The sequence below is a fragment of the Oryza sativa genome, chromosome 6 (genome assembly GCF_034140825.1).
Source record: "Oryza sativa Japonica Group chromosome 6, ASM3414082v1".
Lineage (NCBI taxonomy): Eukaryota > Viridiplantae > Streptophyta > Magnoliopsida > Poales > Poaceae > Oryza > Oryza sativa.
The window spans coordinates 30,256,862-30,278,143 of record NC_089040.1 but is presented as its reverse complement, the minus strand read 5'-3'; the positions used below and the strand labels follow the sequence as shown (position 1 = coordinate 30,278,143).

The 21,282-nt window shown below is 42.6% G+C and overlaps 3 protein-coding genes across 5 annotated transcripts; 1 reads left to right on the top strand and 2 right to left on the bottom strand.

Annotated features, from left to right (window-relative positions):
* LOC4341958 (protein CHLOROPLAST IMPORT APPARATUS 2) lies at window positions 1-3,115 on the bottom strand. The gene is made up of 3 exons (XM_015788920.3): window positions 1,620-3,115; window positions 432-602; window positions 1-289 (listed from the first exon to the last, which is right to left on the bottom strand). The coding sequence occupies exons 1-3, from the start codon at window positions 2,790-2,792 to the stop codon at window positions 233-235; spliced, it is 1,401 nt and encodes a 466-aa protein (XP_015644406.1). The 5' UTR covers window positions 2,793-3,115; the 3' UTR covers window positions 1-232.
* A 4,610-nt stretch (window positions 3,116-7,725) lies between these two features.
* LOC4341957 (macrophage migration inhibitory factor homolog) lies at window positions 7,726-8,761 on the top strand. Its single transcript, NM_001421832.1, has 3 exons — window positions 7,726-7,967; window positions 8,084-8,284; window positions 8,497-8,761. Exons 1-3 carry the CDS (start codon window positions 7,857-7,859, stop codon window positions 8,530-8,532), a joined length of 348 nt encoding a protein of 115 aa, NP_001408761.1. The 5' UTR covers window positions 7,726-7,856; the 3' UTR covers window positions 8,533-8,761.
* A 166-nt stretch (window positions 8,762-8,927) lies between these two features.
* On the bottom strand, window positions 8,928-13,306 carry LOC4341956 (mitogen-activated protein kinase 4-like). 3 transcript variants are annotated; one of them, NM_001421833.1, is made up of 3 exons: window positions 12,898-13,300; window positions 11,240-11,668; window positions 8,928-10,010 (listed from the first exon to the last, which is right to left on the bottom strand). In NM_001421833.1, exons 2-3 carry the CDS (start codon window positions 11,660-11,662, stop codon window positions 9,324-9,326), a joined length of 1,110 nt encoding a protein of 369 aa, NP_001408762.1. In that variant the 5' UTR covers window positions 11,663-11,668; window positions 12,898-13,300; the 3' UTR covers window positions 8,928-9,323. The 3 variants fall into 3 exon arrangements, with proteins under 3 accessions (NP_001408762.1, XP_015643565.1, XP_015643566.1); XM_015788079.3 differs by having other exon boundaries at window positions 9,003-10,010; window positions 12,490-13,306; XM_015788080.3 differs by having other exon boundaries at window positions 9,003-10,010; window positions 12,583-13,306.
* Between the last annotated feature and the right edge of the window lie 7,976 nt (window positions 13,307-21,282).

Genomic DNA, 21,282 nt, shown 5'->3' with positions numbered 1-21,282 from the left:
GAACAGAAAATACTACTACTCCATTAACTGGGGGTGATAACCTCATCATTTTTATAGCTGGAGAACTGGACAAAGATTATCTGATCCCCATAGCAACATGCCACTCTACAGGCATCTCTACCCTTTACATGATTAAAGTGCAGAAATGAAAAAGAGAGAAGCACATTTGCTTCTCTTTAGGAGGGGGAGAGTGAGGCCCCAAAAATGTCCATGGGAGGACTTTTATCATTTTCTACCTCTCTTTCTCTGAGGCTTGTTGAAGAAGAGAAGCCTGGCTAACATACTTCCCCTGCAAAGAACCAAAAACATAGACAAATACATAAGAAACTTTAGAGAGATGGGGAATAAAACTTGTGGAAATTGATTTGGAACAGTTATCAATTTTGCCTTTGCATAAGTTGTTTGCATAGGAATGAGTTCTTAGAACTTGCCTTGACCCGAGGCCGACATTCAGCATTCACCTTCCGCGATTGATACCGGGTCTTATTGGAGAGGAGGGGAGTGCACTGCTTCTGCTTGTGCCGCAATTTCAGCATGCTTCCTTCCCGGATAACACCGCTTGTATTATTATCTAAAAATAGATCAATGTCTGCAAGTTTAGCCTGCGATGAAGAATGTTAAAGTTTGTCAGTAACAGCAGATTTTTTTTTTTTTTTTTTGTAAAGGGTGAAACAGCAGTTTTCTTTAACGTGACAGTGCATGTTCATCAAAATTGGTACTTCCTCCGTTTCATATTATAAGACTTTCTAGCATTGCGCACATTCATATATATGTTAATGAATCTAGACGTATATGCATGCTTAGATTCATTAAACATCTATATGAATATGGGCAATACTAGAAAGTCTTATAACCTGAAACGGAGGTAATAGTAATTAGCAGTCAGACCAAAAGTTGATTTCACATAATCACTCCCCCATGATAGAATAAAAAAAACTTGATTTTCTGTTCTGGCATCTCCTTGTTCTAAATATTTTCAGAGTGGTTAGTACTAATTGTAATAACCCATTAGTTGAAGAAGGATTTACTTCAGACATAGACAAACAAAGGAGCCATATAACACTTATCGTGCTGAAGTTTTCTGTTCTTCTTATAGTTCTTCTTATAGGCTTTGAAAATTCCCTCTATAAATGAGACCATTATCAAGTTTCATGTTGTGCTTTTCATATACCATCTTGAGAATTTCCACATCATTACAATTATCAAGGATAAGTTTATATTTTCACATAAAAATAGGATGATTGGAATTGTGGATAATATGTTTTCCTTTTACATTTATATAGCAGAAATTTGAACGAACAAAATCTACGTATGGTCCCCTTCTCCTAAAGAAGTGTATTGACACAAAATTATGGTACACATGAGGATAACATAATAGAACTGCTGGCTTGATTCAAAAGAAAATAATAGTCCCAGAAGAAGAGAGTAATACTAACCAAATCATAAATGGTTTTTCAAGCACTTGTACAACATATGCCACACAAAAGCCTAAAGTTTTTATATGCCAAGCAGTATGAAACATAATTCTGAACTAAGGTATAATACAAGTATACAACACTTCAAAATTTCTTCTTATCATCTTAAAAGAGATTTAAGTCAAATGAGCTAGAAATACTTACATGCAAATCAGAGGAGGATCTTGGTGATTCAAGTGCATCGCAGCCAGCGAAAACAGAACCACTGTTACACCAAGCCTTCAGCACCTCTTCAGTGTTCAGATTCAGGCCCAATCCTATCTTTGGGTCCTTCAGCGCCGAAATTCCAGCATCACCATGATCAAAGCCCAGAGTTCCCTCATCACCAAACTTACATTCACCAACAGCAATGGCATTATCCCTTTCTATTTCCTTCAGTGACTTCTTCTTACTCTTCTTCTTCTTCTTATCTGAAGCCTGCAATGGCATCGGCACTGGCACCGGCATAGCCACCGATGGCGCAGGAGGCGCCGCGATTTCCTTCACTGGTATGGCAGGGCACATCCACCAATCACTCTCATCGTCATGCCGCTTCAGTGCTTGGCCGGCGTTGAGCCGGCCTTGCCGGAACCCGAGACCGAGCACCATGAGGCTTCTAATGTATGGATGTATGGCGGCGCTGGACAGGACGGCGTCGGCGCGGGACGCGGCTGCGGAGTTCTTCTCCATGCTGAGTTTGCCCATGATTCTATCGATGCCCTCGGCCACGCCGTCATCGACGGCGAGGAAAGAGTCGGCGTCGAATCCGTCTTCGTCTTCGAAATCAAGCTCCCCGAGGTAGTCGTCGTCGGTGACGTCGGCGTCGGCGTCGGGCGTTCCGGGCGACGGCGCCGCGTCGCGGAACTCCCTGAACACGCTGCTTACGGGCGCCGGCGACGAACAGCTCTTGATGGGGGCGGGGCACCGCGGCGTCGGCGGCGGCGGCGTGTCGCGGAGGAGGTGCGCGGCGCTGCCGTTCCCGAGGACGGGGAACGGCGGGAGGAGATCGGAGGAGGAGGGGTCGTCGGCGAGCGCGGTGGCGAGGCCGAGCAGCCGCGGCGGCGCCGTCCCGGCGCCCTTGATGACGGGGAACACGGAGGGGTACATGGACGCGAGCAGCGCCGCCGCCTCGTTGTACGTCTGGTTGGGCCGCTTCCGCGGCGTGCGCGCCCGCTTCAGCGACAGCGACGCCACCGACGACGACGACGAGTTCGACGCCTCCGACAGCGTCGACGACGCCGACGAGTGCGCCGCCGCCGACGAGCCACCGGGCGGCGCCGCCGCCTTTACCATCTCCAGGTCCAGCCGGAGGCCGGTGGGGATGCACGACGACGCCATCGGCGCGCCACCAAGATCGCAACCTTTTCCCCCCTCCAAACAAACAACAAGAAAAGAAAAAAGAAAATCGCTACTTGGGCGGATCAAATCAGAAAACACACCACTCCAACATCACGAGAAAAAGCAAGAAAAAGCACAAGAAATCAAAGAGATTCTAAACCCCCAAAACCCCCCACAAATATCCCACAAAACCAGCGGAAGAGATGAAAGGAAAGGTAAAAAAAAGAAAAACAAAAGAAAAGAAATGCCAAAGCGCGCGTGGAAACCGAGGAATTTCTTGTAGAGAAAGACACTGGCCGCTCTGTCTCCCCCTGCTTCTACCTAGAAGCCGGAGAAAAAAAGAAGAGTATATAAATATAAATTAAAAACGAAATCTTGGGAAAAAGCGATTAATTAAGGAGCCCTGCAAGCAACAGTGCGCTCATCAAAGAAGCATCAACAACAACACCAACACCAACCAGTTCACCACTACCAACCTCGAGGAATGGGCAAACTCAAAAAGTATAATTAACAACAAAGCCCACGCTTCGCCATTTGCTTTTGTTGGAGGATTCAGTTTCGTCAGGCTTTCTGCCCAAGAACAAACACGAGGAGCACAAAAAGGAAACTCCACTGGCAAAGCTGTAATCCTTTTTTTTTTTGTATTCTTGGAAGAAATCAAGAGCAGCTCACGGACACCACCAGGCATACAGGTCGATAATCGATCGATCGGCCGGCGGAGAAAGCAGGGCAAAAAAACTGGTTACAAATTTACAACTGGGATCCTCAACCGAAAAAACTCTGGAGACAGCAGGGCCGATAAAAATCTCCTAACCATTGGATCCTAAATTTTCAAGATTCAGCAACCACACAATAAACCGTATGACAACAGAATTACACAAAAACTGGAGAGGTTTAAGGAGTGGAGTAGAATCGAGAGGGTTTAGAGTCCATCAGAGAAAGAAGAGGCAGCCAATGTCTCTGAAGACATTAACACCATTAGTGCCATAGGAAGGGACAAACTTCTCTTTCAGTTGTCACTATCACACACCTTACCTCCCTGTGGACCCCACCTCCTCTCACGACATTTCTCCTCTTCTTCTTCCCTCTACCATTCTAGACTGACTGTGTTTAGTTCAACGCAAAATTTAAAATTTGATTAAATTTAGAGTCGATGTAACTAAAAAGTTGTGTGTATGAAATGTTTGATGTGATAGAAAGTTAAAAGTTTAGAAAAAATTTAGAACTAAACACACCCACAGCCCTATTCTACCCTCACACCTCATGCGTAGTGTAGTTAGCATCACCCCTACATACATGTGTTCTTCTGGTCCAAAGCTATGAGATACACGTGTGAGACTTTGCACACTGCGTCTGCGAGTCTGGCTGGCTCTCACGGTCACACGTAGTACGTGTGACTGACCTAGTACACCATCCCACGGCCAATGCGGCTCTCACTTGCTTTGCCCGTACTGCTGCTAACAGGGGAGGATGGAAAGGCACGTACTCCCTCCTTCCGTCCCATAAAAAACTAACCTTATATTAAATATGACATATTCTAGTACTATAAATTTAACATATATATGTCTAGATTTATCGTACTATAGTACGTCACATCTAATTATAAATTCGTTTTTATGAGACGAATGAAGTAGTAGTTAGCTCAAGCAATCGGCTCTATCCAAACGCATAGTTGTAAACGAAAAATAATATATAAATAAAATTTTTATATATATATTTTTATAACAATCTAAAAGGTAAAAGCTGAAAAATAAATTATGATAAAAAAAACTTCAAAATTTAAAATTTAGCTTATAAGTATAAATATAAGCGGAAAGATAGAATGAATGTCTCATCGCAGAGTGGAAAGGTGAAGATTACCTTCGTTCAATAATATGGACATATTTAAAAGATTTTAGTTTAGATTAAAATTAAGTAGAAAAGATTGTAGTTCTTCTATAACTTCTTAAATAAGTAGGAAAATGTGGTCGATCGAGGATAATGGAGAGAGAAATCAAACGAGGGGTGGTCAATAGTACAGTACTCCAGTACTCCATAATTTTTTATATTTTAATATAAATTTTAAATGATAGACTATTTGTATTCTGAAAAACAGAGTTGTAAACTGTGGTTTGCAGAATTGCATTGTAGCATGACTAGGACGCTCCATTTAGATTAGATTAGTAGCACTACTCCTACTGACACTGATAGGTTTACTGATTAATCATGTTATGGTAGTTGGCTAGTTGCCTGGGGTCTTCTTCTCCTCCCCTGATGGGCTCATGGTGTCACCATTCAATTAACCACAAGTACTGGGCAAATGATCATGGAAACAATCATGAACACAACACAACAACACAACAGAACAGAAGGTACTCGTTTCTTCCATTGAATATTCTTTCCACCAGCCAGCGGCTGAGATAGCACGCCGGCTGCTGCCGAGATTAACAAATTCAGGCAGGAGGAACCAACGAATCTGAATGATCCATCAGTCCACATACTTTGGAGGTGACGTTTTTTGTCACAATCGCGTAGCCACCATGGCGCTCAATATTTTTCAGATACCATCAATCCTGAGAATATTTTTTCTGCCATAATTAGGCCTTTGGTCTTCTGCAACCCATGTCCTAATGACTTCCTTGCCAAATCATCATAACAGTATACCACAGGGTTAGCAGCACATAGAAAGCAGTTAGTCCCAAATATCACCCCCACAGCAACCTCCTAAACCTTATAAACAAGTCAAGCGGTCAAGCCTTTTGTGAAAACATGATGTACAGATTCACAGTTAGTACAGTTTCTAGTGGAAGTCAAATTGCACAACTTTTTTTCTGAATACCACCAAATTGTACAGCATTCATAATTGTTATTCCAATGGTACTCCATTGACCCAGGTATCTGTACATTTGACACCCATTAAACCTTTTCCAGAAGTATGAATATCATTGATTTCAGCTTAGGTCAGTTTGTATTAGCAGGTAGTATTTCCTTTTCTTGATAGGTCAGCTTAGGTCAGTTTAAGATGCACTTGATATTGCAGTGACAAGGGGTATGCGGTTTTAATTCGAGGTTTCGTGTTTAATCTCTAACACGCTCATAATTTTTTTAAAAAAAATATTTGGAGGGACGTTTCTCACTCAAATCTCGTTTATTTTTCATGATTTGCTGGCAGATTCCTTACCCCGATGACAGATGCCAAATCCATTATTTACTATATAATCTCCAGGGAAGCAGATTTGAGGCCGATTGACTAAGTGGTATTATTTCTTAATTAACTTCAATCATGTTCTTACCACACGCTAAATCTAGCCTTAAAATAGCCAGGTCTCTTCAAGGCCCTCTAGGAATCCTAAACAAGAAAATTTATACTATAAAGGAGCATTTATTAGGCTAGACTGTATCAGCACTAACCTGCCACCAATGGCTAACAGCTAGCTTATCATCCACTAATAAAGTTTATTGATTATTTTCTCTTCATAGGCTTATTACAAGGCAATTCGTAATGTCCTATGATGAAAAGGAATTCCATGATAACTAGAAAGCAATGACCCAATTCAGGGAAGTTTTCCCTTGATGATTGTAACGGTGGCAAAACTTTTTTTATTTTAGAATTGGCACAGTGAACATCAGAGAATGAGAGTGGAGCTAGGTGAAGTGCTCTCACAAAAATAAATTAGAGATGTGGAGTTGGGTATGAGTTAGAGATGTGAACTGCCATGGTGTTCGACTAATTGCGTGACCGAAGCAGAGGGGATGTGCGGACCGCTCACGCCGAAGCGAGTGGGGGCATTGCAGATTTCCAAAAGTAAATTTCATAAAGCTACAGTTAATTTAACCAGACTATTGTAAAACTATAAATTTAAATTGGTATATCACAAGCTACATATTTAATACATAATTTATCACGAAACTATAGATTTAAGATAAAGTGGTATAAAACTACATATTTAGTAACAAAATTATCATAAAACTATAGCATTTATATATTAAAAATAACATTAATGCTAGGAGTTTAAACTCTAATATAATGTAGTTTTGTGATAATATCAATATTAAATCTATAGTTTTATAATACTTGATATTAAATCTATCGTCTTATGAAAAAAAAAAGATGCTAAATTTGCAATTTTATGATAGTTTGGTCAAAGTACATATAGTTTTGTGAAAGGGATTATCTAAAAAAATGTCGCAAGTTTTTTCTTTATAAAACTTTTAAAATATAACTATATTGTAACTACACTGTAACTCATATGTAACTTATATGTGACTAGAATACAACTATCATAAAAAAAAAATTGGCGTGGTGGTAGCACACTTCCTCAATGAACTAAGGGCGTAAGGTAAAACCGTCGACAGTAATATAGCAAAATTCCGTTTGTGAAATTTAGTTTTCCCAATCCCTTCTTTCTATAAAGTGGCCAAAAGCTCAAACCTCGTGCTTCCACATCATCATCAAATTGTGAATCGTTTGATGAATACATTAGATCACTTCTTAGACGTTGGATGGAATGCAGCATAGAGCCCAACCCATTAGTCACCGGGTGAGTCTCTTCGCCTCATCAGTGCCAAATATAGCTCACATGAACACATTGGCTCATTTCTATACACATCTACATGTATCCAGCCTGTCAATCCGTATAAAAGAGCTTTATGGCTGAACGCCCCTTCAGTTGACATGTGCTACTTAAATATCTACAAATTTTGGATAGGGCTGCTAAAAAGAATTTCTCCAAAAAAAACTATTTGTTTTTTCATGAGATGGTAACTCCTATCTAATAAATTGATGTTAACTAAGTCCGCAGCAATGCGCGGAGCATCCTCTAGTATATAAGAATATACTAAGCGGGCCAGGAGTGTACAAGAATACTCCTGGGCCAATTCTTGGGCCGACATTCTCACCAAAGTGGACCGTTTGGATTATTTGGCCCGGCCGCTCTCCGACAATTCTTTCCCCAATTATTCCATTCTCTCTCCTCCATCTTCCGGTTGCCTCGCTATCCTCTCCACCTCTCCCACCACCACCCAAGCAGCCAAGGCGGAGGAGGGGAGCCGGCCGGCGACGCGCGCGCCACCATCCCAGCGACGATGCCGCAGCTGAGCCTGACCACCAACGTGCCCGTCGACGCCGTCGTCGCCGCCGACATCATCAAGGACTGCTCCAAGGCGCTCGCCAGGATCATCGGCAAGCCCGAATCCGTACGCGCCCCCCACCTGCTCGGCGGAATGCCGCGGCCGTTCTCTGCTCTGCTCCTCCTGCCTTCCTTCTGCTGATGCCGCGGCCTCCGTGGCTTTTTCCTTGTATGGCCCCGCAGTACGTCATGGTGTCGATCAGCGGGTCGGTGCCCATGTCGTTCGCCGCCAGCGAGGAGCCGGCGGCCTACGGCGAGCTCATGTCCATTGGCGGCATCGGCCCCGGCGTCAACGGAAAGCTGAGCGCCGCTCTCGCCGAGATCCTCGAGACCAAGCTCTCCGTCAGCAGGTCTAGGTTCTACGTCAAATTTGACGATGTCAAGGTTGCAATCTTTCTTCAGCTCACTTCTTGTTTCCCCATTTTTCCTCTTCTAACTTCTCCTTCCACTCGAGCTTAAGTTCTAATACTGACACAGTGATGACTGATGACACTGCTTCTAGTCAATTTTTCCTTAATCCCGTTGCGACTGCTTGCTGCTGTGGTCTGAACAACATTTTGCTCCACTGCATTTTAACTTCATTTTTGTTCTTACAGGGATTCAATTTGGGGTTCAATGGGTCGACATTCTGAGGCCAAGTCCGTCAAAAGTTGGATTGCTGCGTCGAATCAATAAAATTCTAAGGCTAAATGTTACATGTCATGTGTATCATTCCGTTGCACTTTCGACATCATCCATGAATGTGTTTCGTTTATGTGAGAGACCGAACTTTGCCTGCTTTATTTCAATCAAAAATAGCATCGAAGTCTGTTTGCTGAAAACTCAGTCCTTAATTGCCGTACTAAACAAAATGCAGAGTTCCAGGTAGTTGAGATAGTCTTTAAAACAAACAAAGGTAGCTGAGGTGTCTTAGCAGTTTCCAGAATACATCAGTTGCAAACTGCAGGGAGCTTTATACCAGAGTATCAGTATAGAGTATACTAGACAGTTTGGACAGGAATACCATGCAAACTGCAGATCTACTGCTCTTTGAAAGGAACACATGTTAAGCTGCAAACCGCCCTAAAACCAAGCATGTCTCAGCAAGTCAGCATAGCAAATATATGTGTAAACGTGGCCACTTGAAAGTTGACACTTCATAGTGTAATATAAGAGCATCTAACATTACAAGCCTTGATAATACCGAATTCTGCTTCACGTACTCATACAACACATTAGTCCATATACTACAAGTAGAGGTCCACAGGAAGAACAACTCCAGAATGCTGTCTTATTCGCACATATTTACATAAGAGGTCACCTGGGCGACATCGCCATAGCTTAAGCTTGATAGGCGCGACAATCGCGAATAAGATTTATACAAAAAACCAACATGTGAAGATCTTAGTGTAGCACGTTGCCTTCACATGTTCGTTCTTGCCTGTCACATATTCACTCCTGCAACAACCTCTGGGTGATAGTGGAGCATCTCCTGCCACATCATCTCCCGGATCATATCCACGCCAAGATTTTCATCGATGTCGAGATCGATGGGCACTTGAGCAGGAGGGTTTGCGCTTGGATCATACAGTGGAGACATGTAAGGGTGCTCCAGAGCTTCAGTGACACTAATCCTTTTGGAGGGATCAAAGACGAGCATCTTCTGCAACAGATCAATGGCAAGAGGATGTGCTTGCGGGTACATACTGGTGAGGGGGATGCCAGGAGTGTATGGAAGGGTCTTGATATACTTGCGGGCCTTTGGGTTGTCAATGAACTCAATGTCAGCTTCACTCATGGTGCCGAGAACGTTGACTATGAGCTTGAGCTGATTGAGGCACTCAGTTCCTGGAAATATTGGCTTGCGGCCAAGAAGCTCAGCAAAGATGCAGCCAACAGACCAGACATCTATGGAGGTTCCGTAATTGTCGCAGCAGAGCAGCAGCTCAGGAGCCCTATACCACCGGGTCACGACATATTCAGTCATAAACTGGCCTTTAGTGTTGTTTGTGCGAGCCAAACCAAAGTCGCAGATCTTCAGATCGCAGTTTGCATTAACCAGGAGGTTCCCTGGTTTCAGGTCTCGATGGAGTATCCCTGCTGAATGGAGGTACTTCAGACCTCGGAGTAGCTACAACAATCAACCCAAAAGAAAAACTTAATAGATGTAAAAGAATAGGAAGAAAATGTAAATGTAAAAGAATAGGCAGAAAATGTAAAACACTTAATAGGAAAAAGTATGTCAGAAATTGCAACGTGAATAGGCAGAAAATGTAAAAATTCTCATAATAGCAAGGTAAAAGAATTTAAAAGGCAGATTGACTAGGAAGCTTTTGGCCTACAAGAAAGTCTAACTTCACTTCACACGCAAAAGCTTGCCTTAAAGAGTGCACATAAGAAGTTTAAATGCCAACCTCATGCAAATCTCCTTGCACACATATAGTAGAGCATTGAATTGATTTCAGAATATTATTTCAGTATTCCTAAGCAAAAGCACCATATAGAAGCAGTACCAGAAGCTTCTATCAGGCATATTGAAGCTGACTACTATTTTGCTCACACTTCACAATCATTATACTACATAATACATCTTGTCAGGTAGTTTCTAATCAATATCAAACAATTTAGTGTCATTATGACCTCTCATAATTTCTGATTTCAAAGCTATGGTCCAGGTTAGCATTGGTTTCCTGAGGATATCTAGTCCCTAGTTCCCAGATTCTGACTAGTGGAGTTCTATCCTAAAACCGTAAGTGCATCGCATCAATTGCTGTTCCTTGTCTTCCTTTTTTTCTAATGGCACAGTAGAACAATAGCTTCAAATGCTGCATTATCCGATTCAGGCCTAAGTTCAGGGGTGAATTATTTCAGAAACAAATGTAGATAAATGCTGACTCGTCCCAAATGCTGTGAATTTCCCCAGATATGAAAACTAGTAGCTAGTTAATGAATCCATTGGAAAGCATTAGATTATGGCCAAAACACTATAACAAGCACTAAATATTATCATGAATATTCGACCTAAAAGCCAGAGTGTACCAACAGCTGTACTAAAAAAAAGGGATATGGCTCACTTGTATCTTTATCTGATAATAGAAGAAATGAAACTAGGCAGCAACAGCAACATGCCAGCAGCTGCAATAGGTAATGACAACCTACTGGACTAATAGATGGATTTGAACCATCAAAACAGGCTCATTTTCACTTCTCAGGAGCAAGAAGTACATCACATTCATCAATATCATACGTCATGGTGGAACCGCTGCTTATAACATTTCTTTTGGAACAATTAATAAATGAAATATTATGTGAACAGGAAGTAAACAAGAATAAAAATGGAAACAATGGTATGAGCCTTACCTGAAAAAGGAAATATTGACAGTGGTCATTAGAAAGAGGTTGAGATGATTTAATTATCTGGTGTAGATCTGTGTCCATGAGTTCATAAACCAAGTATACATCTTTGAAACTCCTTCTGTGTACTGGCATCATTATATCTTTCAAGGCAATAACATTTTCATGGCGCAAGTGTCGCAGTAGTTTCAGCTCCCTTAGGGTCCTCAGTGCATCCACACGGTTGTCAAAGACATTGTTGATCTTCTTTATTGCAACTTTTTCGTTGGTTGCACGGTTTATAGAGGAGCAAACTATTCCATAAGCCCCTCTTCCGATGGGCTTGATTGGCACATACTTGGTGTCAATCTCAAATAGCGTTTGCCACATTGTGTAGTAATGCTTCCCTTGGTTTCCCATGCCATTAGGAGGGTCCACCATCATCGCCATCTTGTACTAAGGAAAATAAACATTTAGATAACTCAGTAGAAGATAATTTGTCAAAATCAGGAAGGGGAGAAAATGCAGATTATATATATTCTTATCGAAACCGCATAAAAGAGATGGTTCTATGCTTGCTGTTTACAGCCACATACTTCTATCCTTGCTTCCTAGAGCAAGACAAGATCTCATGGCATCTGAAACACCTAAGGGCACCCACAATGGTTATCTATAAGCTCTCTACAAGAGATCCATGTCAGCATATTTTCCTACTTGGAAGAGATTAAATGAAGAGAGAGAGCAAAGCTATCTACTAACATGGAGATAGTCTATAGAGAAAAACGAGGCAATGGATTAGAGAGCTATAGATACCCATGTAGACATACCATTGAAGTGGTTTACTATTAATCTAGTCTATTGTTGAGGTGTACATGTTTTATAGATAGCACCTTACTTTACCATTGCGGGTGCTCTAAGAGCAGAGTTTGTAAATAGGAACAATTCATCATTTACATTGGATATGATCAAATCTACTTTGGATATTGCAGACAATAACTGTAATATTCAATGCTTTCAGACAGTGACACCTATGATTCGTTTCCATATCAAATCCCATCCCAACTATACTTATGTTCTCCTGTTCTATTCCCAAGAACAGAGGAAGTAATAAAACAAAGTTAATCCTCTAGCCACATCAGCTGATTTAGAAGTATTAAATTGTTAGCGGTATGCTCGTAATCCTGCATAATCCTTCCCAATTAACACGACAATTATGAAGTGTGTACATAACCAAGCCTCACTAATTGGAGTATTTCAAGCAAGTTGCATGCTGCTACCTTGAATTCCAATCCAACCGAGGAAAGAAATTCCAGAGCAGCAGGTGAGGGGGGTGGTGTCAATTCGTGGCGAAATTGAGTTGAATTCGGCACCTGCTGCAGATCACGTCTGACGCACAGCTAGCCCGAAAATTCAGATCGAGTACGGTAGTACGGAAATGGAACCCCTCCCCAACGGCCTCCAATAACCACCCCCTCCCCCCATCCGCATTGATTGCGCGCGCAAATCCCACCCGGGGAAGCGTAGAAACGGGACAGAGCCTCCCCCTCCCCCTCCCCCTACGACGCCGACGCCGACGGATCGAATCGGCTCGCCGCGAAAAGCACACCCACCCACCTCGCCGACGCGGCGTCGTGACAGAAGTACTGGAGGAGGAGGTGAGGCGGCGAGGAATTTATCCCACTTACATGAACGGGGAGGAGGCGAGGCGCGCGTCGGGGAGAGCACGCCACGCGCTACGCCTCTCGCCAGTACATGCAGCGTCGAATCGAAGGCGGCAGCTATAGCTCCCGCTCGAGCGAGCGCGGCGGCGGCGGGCGGCGCGGATCTGGAGGCGGAAGCCGGCGGGGAGGGGAGGCGAGAGCACCGCCCACCTATTTTGAAGAGAGAGAGAGAGAGAGAGAGAGGAGGAGGAGGAGGAGGAGGACGAGAGAAGGGAAGGGGGTGGAATGGGAAATGGAGGTGGAGGGGAAGAGGAAGAGGAGAACACGCGGCACTTAGATGTCACCGCGCGAGAGGAGGGAGCGACCACCGCACGGACTCCCCCACTTGCCACTCTCGCCGTCGCCGCGGCCTATGTACTCTCCTACTACTAGCAATAGTGGAGTAGGAGTAGGATTATATATATCCACATCCACATCATCGCTTGATTTAATTGTCCACTTTCCCGTGCGCCGAATTCGGAAAAGTCGTCTAGATCGTCTCCGCCTCCAGCTAGCGACTCCGTCTTCTTCTGCCGCAGCCGCCGCCCGCGCCTCTTGGCTTCTTCCTCCGGCGAGCTACCGGCCTCCTGTTCCGTTCCCGTTAATTTTTTCCTAAGCCGCGAGGATTAGAGCAAATTAAATTTAATAGTATAGCCCACTACTAACTCCAATTCATTTATAGCCAATCTAACAGCCAATTCTTACGATAATTGTTTACTATACTTTTAGTATATGGCCCCACATGTCATACATACATTGTGTCTTAAAGTCTGTATTTTTCTCTCATCTTTTATCTTATTATAAAATATGTTTGTACCTGGCTAATAGTCTGTTATTGTACCTGCTCTTATATATATGCGTGAAAAACACGGTTTCTCCAACAACTTTATAGAACAAATTAGTATAAACCTAATTTGTTGTTAGGTTTATAATGTATGTATACTAAGGGAGTGTTTGAGGAGAAGGGGATTGAGGAGATTGGGAAGATACGCAAAACGAGGTGAGCCATTAGCTCATGATTAATTAAGTATTAACTATTTTAAATTCCAAAAATGAATTAATATGATTTTTTAAAGCAACTTTCCTATTGAAATTTTTTGTAAAAAACGCACCGTTTAGTAGTTTGAAAAGCGTGCGCGCGGAAAACGAGAGCCAATCTCCCCTATCACCCCTAAACGAACGATGCCTAATTCCTAATTCGTACCGTAAATGTTAATCGTTTCGTTCACGGCTCACCTGATTCAATTTGCGTTGCGTCATTGTTAGGGAGCTAGTCAGATATCGAAACGTACGACGATCGAGCGAAGAGTATATATGTGGTGATGGCGGCGGCGTCGACCGGCGATGATGACGGCGAGACGAGAGAGTATGCATGCCATGCATGTATGCAATGCATCCAAGGGACGTTTTGCTCGATTTGGCAGGCGGTTACGCCGCTTTTTCGATGATCTAGTTAATGTCCAACAAGTATATTAAGGAAACACACCACTTAGTGCTGCATGGTGCATGCATTGCATCAGCCGTACCGTACGTATGGGTGATGTGACGAAGCTAAGTACGGAGTACTGTTAATGGCAAATTGGCACTGGATCACATCGGAGTGAACGTGCAGAGTTGGGCAGCTTCGAACCGATGACAGCTTTGCCGTTGCTATTCCTTCTTAGGCTATCTCCAACGATGAAACCCAAAATACAAGACCCATTTCACGTTTGTATAGCACTACAGTCAAAGAGTTTAATACTTTTTTTTTGTCTTCTCCAACAATAAGACCTAAAAGAGAACCCTTACTGCAAATAGGTCTTCAGGAGAGAGGATACTCAGATTTAGGTTATGCCTCTTATAACACGCAAAATGGGTCTTCTGTATAGGTACTCTGTTGGAGGCTGAAATAGTACTATCGGAGACTCATTTTGGGTTTGGGTGCCCTTATGGGTCACTTGTTGGAGACAGTCTTAGCTACTAGCTTCAGTAGTACTACTGTTTTATTAGCTGTACTGCTAGGTAACCCTCCATTCCAAAATATAAGACATAACCATCCCTAACCTAAAGATCAAGAAAATAATTATTATCATCTTGTAGTTTGGATCATCCTAATAAATACAATGCATGCATCCAATAGAATTAGAGAACATGAGAGTGGAGAATTTTAAAAAGTAATAATTTAATGGAAAATTGGTCATAGTTAATTGCCTACATGCATGCATACCTTGTACTCACTCCGTGCTCGTAAAGGAAGTCGTTTAGGACAATGTTTAAGTCAAACATTGGGAATATAAATCATGAATAACTCTCAAATTATTGAGTTTGAAAATGTAAAAATTATATGAATAGAATTTTCTTGAAAAATACTTTCACAAAAGTATATATATATATATATATATATATATCACTTTTCAATAAATATTTTTATAGAAACAACAAGTCAAAGTTGTGTTTTGGAGACCGTGTCGTTGTCCTAAACAACTTCCTTTACAAGTACGGAGGGAGTACTATTGAACATCTAAAAAAATGATTGTGCCTTATATTATGGAATGGAGGGAGTACTTAGGGCAGTCCCAACCCATAGTGTCCATAAGTAGTGTCTATGGTGCCATGTCAATAAGACATCATAATAGAAACTACACTCTACAATCCATGGTTTCTTAAAGTGGGCCATTAATAAATATATCATCTCTCTTCTCTACCAATCATATTTATTCTTCATCTATTATGAAGACACTATTCTCTCCCAATGCAAAACTTGATAGTGTCTAGTGTATAGGTTCTCGTGTTGAAGCTGTGTCTTGCATGAGACCTAGTTTCTTCCTCTCTTCACACTCTCTCTTAATTAATATAGTGTCACATAAGCTAAAAGTCCTACATGGCAATATAGTTAATGCCATATACACCATCCTAAGTGGAGGGTTGGGATTGCCCTTATTGTTTGCCCATTATTCCTTAATAAGCCAAAACAATTTTGTTAGACTTTGCTCTAGGATCACCTAGGTTAGATCTAGTCGGGTGGTTCTATTTGGGTTTGATGAACGACATTGTAGATGAAAGGGAGAGGGTTTAGATACCGACCGGTTGAGGAGTTCGTGGAGGAAGAGGCGCCGGACATCGTCGTTGTCGTCGCGGCTTGACGTGGATGCGGCGCCGGTGAGGTCGACGGTGATGACGGCTGCGGCAGTGGTGGTCGTAGACGTCCCGGCGATGAGGCGTGGCGCGGCGGTGGCGTTTCCCGTCACTGGCTGCGCCCCCTCTCGATCGGATTAGGGTTTTGTGGGGTGGAGTTGGCGGCGGCGGTGAATCTCGTACCATGTGCCGTGCCGGCCTCCACCCCTCTTTTATATGGCGCAGTGTGACGGGGGCCCACCAGCCATTGGGCTGGGCGCCCCCGATCAGGGCGCGGTCAAGGCCCCCTTGAGCCGTTGGGCTCAAGGGGAGAGATATCTATCTAACATTCTCCCCCTTGATCTCACTTTTTCTTTTAGCTTTTTCTATTCCATCACAGATTTGTAAATAGAGCATGTTTCATCGTCACGGTCAATCGCCGATGGATTCGACAGCCACTATACACATCTCTATTCAGAAACAGATACTTTACTTTTGGGCCCTGTAGTCCAGGATTCATAAGGCTTCCCTTAAACCCATGCCGGCTACATGTTCCTTGAACACGTTGGGTGGTAGGCCTTTCGTGAGCGGATCCGCGAGCATCCTTTCTGTTTTAATGTGCTCGAGACTGATTGTTTGATCCCGGACTTTGTCCTTCACAACATAGTACTTTATGTCAATGTGTTTGGCAGCACCACTTGACTGATTGTTGTGAGCGTACATTACTGCGGGTTCGTTGTCGCAGTATAACTTTAGTGGTTTCTCAATACTGTCAACCACCTTTAAACCGGGTATGAACTTCTTTAGCCAGTTCACCTGCCCCGTTGCCTCATAGCATGCTATAAACTCGGCATACATAGTAGACCCTGCAGTGATAGTCTGTTTTGAGCTTTTCCATGAAATAGCTCCTCCTGCCAGGGTAAACACGTATCCCGATGTTGACTTTGTATTATCTTTTGCAAAGTCAGAATCTGAGTACCCCACTATCTGGAGTGATTCTGATCTTCTGTAAGACAGCATGAGGCCTTTTGTTCCTTGCAAATAACGCAAGACTTTCTTTACCAATTTCCAGTGCTCTAGGCCTGGATTACTCTGAAATCTGCCAAGTAACCCGGTAACAAATGCCAAGTCAGGTCGTGTGCACACTTGCGCGTACTGTAGGCTTCCTACAGCTGACGCATATGGCTTTGTTTTCATTTCATTGAGCTCATACTGATTTCTGGGACATTGCGATGCCCCATACTTTTCGCCTTTCATTATAGGAGCAGGTGTAGCACTGCATCTGTACATGTTGAATTTCTTCAACACCTTTTCTATATATGTCTTTTGAGAAAGTCCCAATGCATACTTTGTTCTATCTCGGTGAATCTCTATGCCCAAAACATATGAAGCCTCACCGAGGTCTTTCATGTCAAAGTTTGAGGACAAGAATTTCTTTGTTTCCTGCAGTAGACTGACATCACTACTAGCCAGTAGAATGTCATCCACATACAGAATTAGGAAAATAAATCTCCCATTCTTAAACTTTGAATAAATACAGTTGTCCTCGACATTCTCTTGAAACCCAAATTTCTTTATTGTCCCATCAAACTTCAAGTACCACTGTCTCGAAGCTTGCTTTAATCCATAAATGGATCTCTTTAGACGACATCCCATATTTTCGTTTCCTTTCATGACAAAACCTTTCGGTTGCGCCATGTATACTTTTTCCTCCAAATCTCCATTTAGAAATGCCGTTTTTACATCCATCTGATGTAATTCCAAATCATAATGTGCCACTAGTGCCATTATAATCCTGAAGGAATCTTTACAAGAGACTGGAGAAAATGTCTCATTGTAATCAATCCCTTCTCGTTGCGTGAAGCCTTTTGCCACAAGTCGCGCTTTAAACTTTTCTATATTCCCTCTGGAGTCATATTTGGTTTTGTAGACCCATTTACAGCCTACTGTTTTGGCTCCTTTAGGAATTTCTTCTAAATCCCAAACATCGTTTAGTTTCATTGATTTCATTTCATCTTTCATGGCTTCCAACCATTCAGATGAGCGAGCGCTTCTCATGGCCTCTTCATATGAGGTGGGATCATCCTCCATATGCGACTCTTCTATATTATAAACTTTATAGTCATCACGGATAGCCGATCTTCTGACTCTTTCAGACCTTCTAGGGGCCTGCACATTTGGCACATCCTGTACCTGAGGCTCTTGATGAGTCTCCTGTACTGGCACATTATCTATTTGAGGCTGTTGTAGCTCCTCCTCTGGTGTGGCAACCATTTCTGTTGAATCCTGTATAACAGGTTCCTCACTCTCATTCATTGTTGCCACAGGAGGGGTAACAACAGGTGCTGGTACCTCAATGACAGGCATTGCAGGCACAACATCAGCAGGTAGAGAGAAGAAAGGTTCCTGAGTCGACGGAGCGGGTACAGACACCCGCCTCTCCTCAAGATCAATTTCTCGAACTACCGAGCTCCCCCTAATCATTTCGTCTTCCAAGAAGACGGCGTGTCTCGTTTCTACAAACTTTGTATAACTGTTTGGACAGTAGAAACGATAGCCTTTTGATCTTTCAGGATAGCCAATAAAATGGCAACTGACTGTTTTGGGGTCCAACTTCCCAATATTTGGGTTAAATACTTTGGCCTCTGCAGGACTCCCCCACACACGGAGGTGAGTTAGCGAGGGTACTCTCCCTGTCCATAGCTCATACGGTGTTTTGGGCACCGATTTGCTTGGAACTCTGTTGAGAATATGAATGGCGGTTTTTAACGCCTCCATCCATAAACCGAGTGGTAGTGTGGAGTAGCTCATCATGCTGCGCACCATATCCATAAGGGTACGGTTGCGCCTTTCAGCTACCCCATTCTGTTGAGGTTCGCCCGGTGTTGAATACTGGGCTACTATTCCATTCTCTAGCAAGAACCTTGCAAAAGGTCCAGGGACTTGCCCATAAGGCGTATGTCGACCATAGTACTCCCCCCCACGGTCAGATCTTACTACTTTAATCTTTATATCATGCTGATTTTCAACTTCAGCTTTGAATATCTTAAATTTATCCAGTGCTTCTGATCGCTCTTTAATTGGATAAATATAACCATAGCGGGAGTAATCATCTGTGAATGTTATGAACGAGTCATAGCCATCCACACTTTTCACAGGAAATGGACCACAAATATCTGTATGAATGATCTCTAAAATTCCCGCGCTTCGTTTTGCACCCTTTTTGATGCTCTTTACAAATTTTCCTTTAATGCATTCTATGCATTGTTCTAAGTCTGAGAACTCCAATGGAGGAAGAATTTCATTCTTAACTAGTCTCTCAATTCTCCCCCTCGAAATATGGCCCAAACGACAGTGCCATAATTTCGATGAGACATCGGGAGTTCGCTTTCTTTTCTTGTTTTCTTTTGTCAACGAGGACACAACATTCACATTCTCAGAAAGAGATAACAAATAAAGCTCGTCTCGCAACACAGCAAGACCAATACATGCATTATTATGCCATAGTTCACATTTGCCACTTCCAAAGCGGCAATCATATCCATCAAAATCCAACTTTGATACACTTATTAAGTTCCTTTGCAAAGAAGGAACATAAAAGACATCTCGAAGTAAAAGTATGAAGCCATTCGCGAGCTCTAGAGGAAGATCTCCAACAGCTTCAACTTTTTCTTCAACTCCATTGGCAACTCTAATGGTGCTTTCTCTTCTTTGCGTAGTCCTCGTCGAACGGAATGCCTTTAAACAATTACAAGCATGAATAGTTGCTCCAGAATCAATCCACCATGTGGATCTAGAGTAACCAACATAATGAGATTCATTTACAAATGTAATAATGTTCTCACCTTTCTTTGCCATGATCATTTTCAAAAAGTCAGGACAATCTTTCTTGTAGTGTCCTGTCTTCTTGCAGTGGAGACATTGATCTTTCTCAACAGCGAACTGTTGTTGTTGAGGCAGATGCTGAGACTGTTTACCTTTTGAGGTGGGAGACTTGTGGTTCTTTTTCTTATCTTTAACATAGTTTATTGAACCACCATTTGATTCTTTGATTCTCTCCTCCTCTTGCACACAATTAGCAATGAGCTTCTCAAAGTTCCATTTCTCTGGACTTATGTTGTAGTTGACAATAAAATTGTCAAACTGCTTTGGCAATGAGGCCATAACCAGATGGACCAGAAAGTCATCTGTTATGCCCAAATCCATTGGCTTCAATTTGGAAGCCATGTTGCTCATTCTAAGTATGTGGTCTCTAACACCACCTCCATGGTACCTTTCTGTCACAAGCTGCTTGATCAGCTGTGTAGCATAAGTCTTTGAAGAGCCAGTAAACTGACTCTTTATTCTTTCAAGGTACTCTGAGACAGCGTCACACTCTGGGATCGAGCCCAATATGGTAGGCTCAATCGTATTCTTTACCACAGCCAAACATTTCTTGTTGGCTAAGGACCATTTCTTTTGTTCAATGTCATACGACATGACGAGAGGAGCATTGTCCCTCTGTCTCTTTTGCCAGTCAGCATCTGACTCATTTTCACCTCTGACAAGGTCAGCAGGTTCTATAGGACATGGGGTAGTCAATACCCAGTCCACCTCTCCCAAGATAAAAGCAAGGTCGAGTTTTCTTTTCCATTCTGCGTAGTTATCTCCTTTTAGGGTCGGAATATCTTTAATGCAACCCATCAAGGAGTAGCCACCTGAAATAATCATGTGCGGTGAGAACAAAATTAACATTAAAATATTATGCATTAAGCCTACATCACCGTTGGGCAGAATTAGACATAACACATATAACCATAACTATAATATTGCAATTAACAACGTTGGTCAGAAAATTACAACATCATAGCACATAATTAATGTTCCTAAAATTAAATTCTCCCGTTGGTTCGAAATTTAATTTTAGAAACACTAATTTTCATCAATTTCATCTATTTGCAGCGGAAGACTATATAAAATCATATGAACAGTAGCAAAATCTCTGTAATTCTCTCTCTGTGAAAATTCTCCCGTTGGTTCAAATTTAAACAGAGGTAAAACATGCAAAAATCTATTCAAAATTCTATTGAAATTTGCATGAAAAATTGACAAAATAAAATGGAAAAATTGCTACTGTTCTCTTTTATTCATTTTCGGCCCCGGAGGGACCTTATATGGACTTTTTCCGGCCTTTGCCGGTCGGCCCATGGCCACCTTGCGCGCGGGCGAGCGCCCCCTCCCCTCCCCCAGGCCGCAACCTGGGCCTGGGCCGGGAAAGCCGCCGCCGCGCGCTCCCCA

What these genes read in the sequence shown, in the direction of transcription:
- LOC4341958 (XM_015788920.3), bottom strand. Translation starts at nt 2,792, where the DNA reads ATGGCGTCGTCGTGCATCCCCACCGGCCTCCGGCTGGACCTGGAGATG. An exon ending in GATCCTCCTCTGATTTGCAT is followed by an intron (nt 603 to 1,619) that starts GTAAGTATTTCT and finishes TCTTCATCGCAG; the next exon opens with GCTAAACTTGCAGACATTGA. An exon ending in AATGTCGGCCTCGGGTCAAG is followed by an intron (nt 290 to 431) that starts GCAAGTTCTAAG and finishes GGTTCTTTGCAG; the next exon opens with GGGAAGTATGTTAGCCAGGC.
- LOC4341957 (NM_001421832.1), top strand. Translation starts at nt 7,857, where the DNA reads ATGCCGCAGCTGAGCCTGACCACCAACGTGCCCGTCGACGCCGTCGTC. An exon ending in TCATCGGCAAGCCCGAATCC is followed by an intron (nt 7,968 to 8,083) that starts GTACGCGCCCCC and finishes ATGGCCCCGCAG; the next exon opens with TACGTCATGGTGTCGATCAG. An exon ending in TCAAATTTGACGATGTCAAG is followed by an intron (nt 8,285 to 8,496) that starts GTTGCAATCTTT and finishes TTGTTCTTACAG; the next exon opens with GGATTCAATTTGGGGTTCAA.
- LOC4341956 (XM_015788079.3), bottom strand. Translation starts at nt 11,662, where the DNA reads ATGGCGATGATGGTGGACCCTCCTAATGGCATGGGAAACCAAGGGAAG. An exon ending in GTCAATATTTCCTTTTTCAG is followed by an intron (nt 10,011 to 11,239) that starts GTAAGGCTCATA and finishes TGATTGTTGTAG; the next exon opens with CTACTCCGAGGTCTGAAGTA.